General features: G+C 35.1%; 1 protein-coding gene across 2 annotated transcripts in view; it reads right to left on the bottom strand.

Moving 5' to 3' along the window:
* Nucleotides 1–820: 820 nt before the first annotated feature.
* The window catches only part of SMC2 (structural maintenance of chromosomes 2), a 65,432-nt gene continuing 57,772 nt past the window's right edge, over nucleotides 821–8,480 (bottom strand). Inside the window, exons 24-25 of one of the 2 annotated variants that reach the window (XM_081803295.1) lie at nucleotides 5,925–6,072; nucleotides 821–4,907 (exon numbers count right to left, since the gene is read on the bottom strand). In XM_081803295.1, the coding sequence (XP_081659421.1) occupies nucleotides 4,749–4,907; nucleotides 5,925–6,072 (307 nt within the window). In that variant the 3' untranslated portion in view covers nucleotides 821–4,748. Of the gene's footprint in view, nucleotides 4,908–5,924; nucleotides 6,073–7,782; nucleotides 8,115–8,480 lie in introns of those variants that run through there. The other variant, XM_081803296.1, reaches the window with a different exon arrangement.

Raw genomic sequence — 8,480 nt, 5'->3', positions numbered from 1 at the left:
GGTCACAAAGATTTTGTTTCTTCTAGAAGTGTTAAAACTTCTGCTTTTAGGCTATGACTCATCTTTATTTTTTTGTGTATGTTGTGAAGGGCAGTGTTTGTTTTTCTGTATAAATATCTAGCTGTCAGTACCATCTGTTAAAAACATGAAAAGGGTTTATTATCTTTTATAGATGTCATTAGATTCGGTCTGCTAATATTTTCTGGATTTCTGCTATGTTCGTGAGGACTACTGCCCTGTAATTTTGTTTTGTAATGTCTTTGTCAAGTTTTAGTATTAAAACCCTGGCCTCATAAAAAAAGTTGGAAGTGTTCCTCTCCCCCTCTGTTTTCTGAAAGACTGTTATTACTTCTTCCTTGAATGGTAAAATTTACAAGTGAAACCCCATGGGACTAAAGTGTTCCTTGTGGGAGGATAGTCATTTGAATTGCATTAATAGATGTGAGGCTATTCTGGTTTTGTTTATTCTTGTCAGTTTTGGTTGAGTTTTATCTTTCCAATTTGTCTAAATTGCTGCATTTATTGGCATAAAAAATCATAATTTTTTTTAGGTATCCTTTTAATTAGGTAAGAGCCATAGTAGTAACTCTTCTTTCCGTCTTGATATTAGACTGATTTTGTTGTTCTTTTGAGAACCAGTTAGCAGTTTCACTAATTTTTTCTCCACTGTTCTTCGGTCCTATATATGCTGACTTCTACCTTTTATTATTTCCACCTTTCTATTTACTTTGTTCTTATTTATTTAGAAAATGGAATATTAGACCATTGAATTTGCACCTCTTTTGGTTTTCTAAATCTATCATTTTTTTTTAACCGCCCCCCCCCCAAAAAAAGGGATTCCTGACCATAACAGAAAAAACTAGAAATCTGTAAGAAAATATTACCTGGAAATTAAATACATTCCAAAAGAATCCAACAGTCAGAAGAAATGTCAAAGCAAATTAGAATATATTTTGAACTTAAAGATGAAAATGCAACATATCAAATTTTGTGAGATGAAGCTAAATGATATAGCTTGCTAGAAAGAAAGGTCTCAAGTCAATAATCTAACCTTCTACCATAAAGCTAGAAAAGAGCAAAGTAAGCCCAAAGCAAGCAGAAAAAAAGGAAAGAGCAGAAATCAAAGAATTGAAAACTGAAAGGCAATAAAGTAAGTCAATGAAACAAAAAACTGGTTCTTTGAAAAGACAATAAAATCGACAAACTTCAGCAAGATTGACACAGAGAAAAAAACATAAATTACCCATACTAGGAATGAAACAAGTGATACCACTTCAGAGCTTGAAGACATCAAAAGGATAATGAGGAAATACCATGACCGCTAAACAAATTACAAATTTGACAATTTAGGAGGAAAAAATTCCACAAAAAAACACAAACTACACAAATTACAAATTTGACAATTTAGAAGGAAAAAATTCCACAAAAAAACACAAAGTTATCCATTATAAAAGATAAATTTAAGTAGCCCCATAACTATTAAAGAAATTGTACTTTACATTCTCCCATCCCACTCCCCAATCTCTAGGCCCAGACAGTTTCACAGGAAAATGCTAATATTTAAAGGATTAAGAAAAATTCTATATGATTCTACAGAAAATGGAAGAAAGAACATTTCCCAATTCATTTTATAAAGGTAGCATTATCCCAAAACCAAAGAAAGCCAGTAGGGAAAAACAGAAAAGAAAAAGAAAACATACTGGTCCAAGTTCTTCATGAACATACACAAAAATCATGACCAAACTATAAGCAAACAGAATCCTGTAATAAAGGCATACCCTGGAGCTATTTCAGGTTCTGTTCCATACAACCACAACAAAGCAAGTATCACAAGGCAAAATTTGGGGTTTCCCAGTGCATATAAAAATATTTATAATAGTCATTAAATGTGCGACAGCATATGCATATACCTTAATTAAAAAATACCTTATTGCTAAAAAATGCTAACCATCATCTATCTGAGCTTTCAGTGAGTTGTAATCACTGATCACGGATCACCATAACAAATAATGAAAAAATCTGAAATTATCATGGGAATTACCAAACTGACAGACTCAAAGAGAACAAAGGCTGTCAGAAAAATGGTGCTGGCAGACTTGCTTGCTGCACAGTTGCCACAAACCTTCAATTTGTATAAAAAAAACAAACATGCAGTTATCCGTGAATCATAATAAAACAAGGTATGCCTATACATAAAAAGAATTATAGACCATGGCCAAATGGGGTTTAATTTAGGAATACCAGGTAGGTTTAATATTCAAAAATTATGTAATGTAATTCATAATATAAACAGGTTAAAGAAGTTACATGATCATATCAATCAATGCAGAAAGGGCAATGAAAATTCAATAACGCATCCATGACAAAAGCAATCAAACTAGGAATAGAAGGAAACTTATCTTGATAAAGAATGTAAACCAAAAGCCTACAGCTAACATTTAGGTGGTGAAAGACTGAATGCTTTCCTCAGAATTCTGGGGAAAAGGTAAATATGCCAGCTGTCATTATTACTCTTACACAACATTGGCCTGGAACCTCAAGCCAGGGCAGTTAAGAAAAGGAAATAAAAGGCACACAGATCGAAAAGGAAGAAAACCTGCCCCGATTTGCAGATGATATGATTGTGGAAGTGGCTGGCCTATTTGATTGCTTCACCATATTAGAAAAGGGATTCTCAAATTTTTGCTTTTGCCTTTGTTAGTGTACCTGAAATGCCCAAACCCAACAAAAAAAAGGAATCCTTTTCAAATGTTTGACATTCTTCCTAAAATAATTTTCTCACATTTTGCATACTGCTCATCGAGGTGGGTCTTAAATTTATTACGTACAACACACACAAATGTTCCACCTCTCAGAAGGGTAATATATAATCTATCAGAGAGTCTGCAGACCAGCTGCCAAGACTGGTATCTTGGCTCTGCCTCTAACTGTGTTGCCACCGTGAACAAGTTTCTTAACTTGTCTGCTCAGTTTCCTCAAATATATAATGCTGATCAACAGTACTTACCTCAAATGTGAGAACATGTGCAAATGAGAATAGCATCTGATGTAGAAAAGAGCTCAGTAAATGTCAGTTACTCCTATTATTGCAGATCTGTGAAATAAATGTCCTCATTTCCCCTTCATGTCTTCTTCTAGTCAAAGAATATGAACAACATGACTCAACAAAAATTTAATGTTTGAGGATTTTCATCCAAGAGCAAGATTATATGTGACACAAATTAGGGAAGCAAACACAGAAAATATGCAGTAAAGAAAACTGGTTCGTATGGCAAAATATTCAACCTCACAAGTTATTGAGAAAGTGCTAGTTAAAACAGCAATGAAGTACCATTTTATAACTAGCAAATCAGAAGTAATAAAACTAATAGCCAGTGCTGACTGGGTTGTGGTCAACAGGTATGTGACCTTGCTGCAAGTGTGAACTGACTGGCAAACAATTTGCAATGCATTTGAGAGAAAATAAACTCCTGTCTGTCTCATATGTGGTATTAGACCTCCTGTACTTCAGCATTTACAGCTTTGTCTCCCTCTCCTCCCACAATGGACAAGAACTAACTCCAGATTCAATCCTTTCCGATGTGTTATCTGACATGAGAAGGAAGGATGAGAAATGTTAAAGCCAAGGCCAAGAACTATAAGCATATATAGGGGAAGGATAACATAAAGGAACTAATAAGACTCAAGTATCAAGAAGGGATGTGGGGCCAAAATAACATACTCAAGATGGGATTAGATCATATGAGGGCTTTCAAGATTCAAAGTTTGGAGACACTGCTCTGGCGATGTACCTAGAGATAACAGGACCTACATATAGTAATCTTATGGTGGATGGTAGTGCTTCTTTTGAAAAGGAATTTCAACCTTTTGAACTGGAAAGCAGAAGACATTAAGAAATATAATAATCAACAAATTTTGAGTTCTTTTGGTAAAATAGATGGATCTTTTTATAAATGTATAAGAATGAAGGAAAATAAATACATTCTCATTCACCAATAGACTGTACTGATTGGACTATGAAAAGCCTGACAAAAATCTCTGAAAACAGGAGACTTCAGATAAACGTGGAGGGCAGCATGCAACAGACCTTCTCCCAGACTTCTATTAAAAACCGGTGAAGACTTCTGAAAAACTTAAGATTGCACAGACCAATTACTAAGCATATAGAAACATGATATCCAAACATCACTGAGTCTACATCAGGGCTCTGGCATTGTATCTTCACAGAACTAACCACAAACAGCTCCTGCATGCCTAACAGCATCCTTTGTGTTCCCATTGTTGGTCCAGATACTTGCTTTATAAGTCTTCCTTACCTAAATGACTTTCTTAACAACAGAAAACACACTAATATTACCTTAGGAATTAAACTAATTAAAAGCTGACTATCAGCTATATTTATCCTATAATTTAATTTCATCTGTTTCTTTGATTTTTTAATTTTGCAAACAGAATTTACCCACCAACCATGTATCTCAGGCTCCCCAATATATATATATAAAAGAATTGTGTAAGAAAACGTTTGAGGACATGCATAAAATCACAATCACAGTAATTGGACCACAGTTACACTAATTAAGAAGAGAGGAATCTATACTCATTTATAAGTGATTACATAAAGGAAGAGAAGATACGGGTTAAGTAACAAAACATTACATTTTTACATAAATAAGTAAAGCCAAAGTTCTTTGTTTAAAAAACAGGTCAAGGTGAAGGAGTAAATTTGTACTTTTAACTTCCAGATGTGGTCATTTGGGTCCTTTTGCCTTGGATGCGGTTTCCTTTGGAATCTTTCCATTTTGACACTGAGTAAATCTGGCTACTGTAGAAACACCATCCACAAACTTGGTTTTGAAAAGGACATTTGCATTGTTGAACATACCCTCCTTCAGTGACACCACAATGAACTTAAGGGAAAAAACGAAAACATAAAAGACACTTTTTGTAAGCTGAAGAAATGCACTCCTGTTTTTATTCTGGGGTTAAGAACTGTGTGGAGATATGCTGATTTTGTTACTTCTTTCAAAGCTTGGCTCAAAGCGAAGGCACCATCCTCAAATGCAAGTAACAAATAGTTCTAATATTGGGCACCTAGATGAATTCTAGCTTTCTAAATTTGGTTTTAGGAGTCTCTTAATTTTACCTGGAGTGCGTCATCACCCAGGTTTACTAATTCCTACTGCTTGTTGCTGTCCTCTGCAGCTAGCTGGCATCACTGTTTTGCTGCTAGCTCTAAATGCCCCGCTGAAATAGCCTTCTCTCTGATATTTTAAGAGTATCAAAGAAGGCTACTAGTTCCTACACGCACTACCACTAGGTCAGATGGAACATTTACAGAATTAAGAAAGGGTACCACTTCACTGTTACCTGCTAAAAAGACTACCATAATAATAGTCTGTGATAACTACGATAAGTAAAGCCCCCGGAGTTGTACGGTGCATTATCAATATAACCATGTGTGGCAGCCCCAGTTCCTGCAGCAACAGTTCAATAAAAAACAAACTGTTCTTAAAGGGGCTTTTCTCTATTTCCTACCCAGGAAAAATGACGAGTGCCCCCATCAAGTACATGATTTTCTGATTTCCTAAAACAGTCTTGCTTTGGGTGTGTATCCTCTGGCAGCTAGCTAGAGAAAAAAAATAGTGTTAAATTAATTCCAAATTATGGGAAACTTAAGATTCTCCCTCAGGGTACAACCAACAATGGTAATGCCTGGCTCTTTCTTTAATAGGAAACCAAACCTTTTTTCCTCCTATGTCCATTTGAATGTAAGTATATGTAAATATTCACTATATATTTAAAGAGATACACAACACTTTAATATTTCTCAATCCTAAATATCTTCATATTGGCCATTACTAAAGAACAGTTTCAGAAGAACAAATAACTAACACTATCCCGGAGACGTCTTTTCTGGTTCTTACCTGAGAATGTGTGAAATGAGTACGCAGCATCTGTCCAATATTCTGGGTGTGAGAAAGGTCCAAGGCTGCATCTACCTCATCCAGGATATAAATTGGAGCAGGTTTGAAGAGGAGCATGGATAATATTAATGACAAAGCTACTAACGACCTGCAAAAAAGACCAAAAAAGAAGTTATCAAAAGTTGACTTTACCACTCTTTACCAAAACACTGAAGCAAATCTGCTATCCTCTTATTATGGAATAGTGCAGATTTAACTGAAAGATCACCATAGAAATAAAGAATCTTAAGTTTCAAACTTCAACATTTTTGCTGTATTAAAATGGTTCTCTTATTTTAGCTTTTCCTTTTTTCTCTTCAATGGAGTTTTATTTTACAGGTTTATATTCTTTCCAATCAAAGAATCAGGATAACTGGCACTTACTCTTAAGGAAAGATCATGTTAAGTGTTCTCTTTCCTTCCCCAATTGCTGTTAGATGCCTAGGTAGCAGGCGAGTGAGGGCCATATACTTACTGGTTAAGACAACCGCTAGTGCTTGGTGATACTGTGACTGGTTTAGGTGCCCTCTTTCAAACTTTTACTATGCATGCATCTATGAGTACATACACACACATTCTTATTGGCACCATTTAAGAGTAAGTTGTATAGATTATAGCCCATTACTTCCCAGTGTCAGAAGTTCAAACAATTATTATGTGATGGTTAATTTTGTGTGTCAACATATTTGGATTACGGAGTACTCAAATATTTGGCTGAACTTTATTTCTGGGTATGTCTGTGAGGGTATTTCTGGGTGAAATTTGCCTTTGAATTGGAAGACTCAGTAAAGCAGTTTGTCCTCTCCAATGTGGGTGGACATCACAGTCTGCTGAAGGACTCAATATTAAGAAAGGTAGAGGAAAAAATCTGTTTTTTCCTGCCTCATTACTTGAGCTGGGACATGGATATTCTGCCTCAGTGTTCCTGGTTCTCAGGCCTTCACACCCAGACTGAATTACACCACTGGCCCTCCTGGATTTCTAGCTTGCAGACAACAAATTGTGGGACTTCTCAGTCTCCACAATAAGACGAGCCAATTCCTTATTAAAAAACAACCTCTTCATACACATACACGCCCTGCTGGTTCTGTTTCTCCGGAGAACCCTAATAATACACCTTATTTAAAATTTGTAGTTAGGCATCTCAGATTCTATAGGTCTTTTTCAGTTCTCTTCTAGCTAACCATCCCCTGTAACTGTAGCTAAGGTTTTGTTCAGAATCCTAATAATTCTTATATTTTTTTCTTAAACATTTTATTTAAAAAAGCTTTTTTTTTTTTTAAGGTGAAACCAAAATATCTAGCAAGGGAAATGTATGAAACAGTGCAAAAAACAGTGAGACTGACTCTACCTCAATAGAGGGGAGCTGAGGTCATTCAAGCAACCTAAAATTATTTTTCATTGGCCTTCTCTGTGCCAAATGCTTATGGCACTGAGCTTTCTTCCAACTTAATTTTTCAGAAAAAAAATATCTCACCAAGAGTTAAAACTACTGTGCTGGATATACATCTAAAATAATGGTATATATCTAAAAATAATTTTGTATCTTAATTATGGAAATAATTTTCAGGTCCAGTAAGAAAATAAGCATACTAAATTTTAGGTTTTCCTCAAAATATTTTCTAGGACTTTGGCAAAAAAAGTTAGATATTGGGATCTGAACTGTGGAATTCAATTTTAACAGTCACCAGAATGTGTCTTATACTGTTAAAATATTTAGGAATCTTACAATGAAATAAATCAAGGGACCACTATTCTAATTATAAAAATGACAAAGGATTTCACAAGGAAAAACAGGTCTTAGTATTTTCTACATATGTAAGAGTAACATGATGGCATCATATGGCACATGAGAACAATTTAAGGACTAGGATTGCACATCCTGAAAGGGAAAAATAAATAATAACCATCTTTAATTAATGTGAATATTCACGATTTTCTCTTAGTAGGTTTTAATTATTTGGTTCTCTGCAGCAGGTAAGGAGGGAGGCCACATGACCTCTTAAGTTTCTCCTTAGTATGCTGATTATCTGAATTCACTCCTTTATGTAGATCCAAGTTTCCTTCTGGTAAATCCTTTTCCTTTCACCTGAAAACTTCCTTTAACTTGTACAGTTCTGCTGGGATCAAACTCCTCCAGCTTTTGCTTTTCTGAAAAAAATATTTATATTGACTTCAATTTAAAGAATATTTCAATTAGACATAGAATTCTTGGTTGACATGTTTTTCTTTTAGCACTTTCTAGATGTTGTTCCAGACTTCTGGCTTGCACAGTTTTGACAATAAGCCCGAAGTCGTTTTTCTCTTTGTCCCTTGCTGCTTTAAGATTTTTCTAATCATTGGCATATAAAAATCACAATTTCATATAACATGCTTTGCTATGTTATTGTATGTATGTGGGGGGGGGGGCAGGGGATGTGTTTATCCTACCGAGCGTTCACAGAAATGAAGATTGTGGGTTTATAGAACTCATCAAATTGGGAAAATCTGGGGCCATTATTTCAAGTATTTTTCTGT

The sequence above is a fragment of the Leptonychotes weddellii genome, chromosome 14 (assembly GCF_054177405.1).
Source record: "Leptonychotes weddellii isolate Sample4059 chromosome 14, ASM5417740v2, whole genome shotgun sequence".
Classification (NCBI taxonomy): Eukaryota; Metazoa; Chordata; class Mammalia; order Carnivora; family Phocidae; genus Leptonychotes; species Leptonychotes weddellii.
Note: the sequence above shows the minus strand (reverse complement) of the source record. Positions and strands in the feature narration are given on the sequence as shown.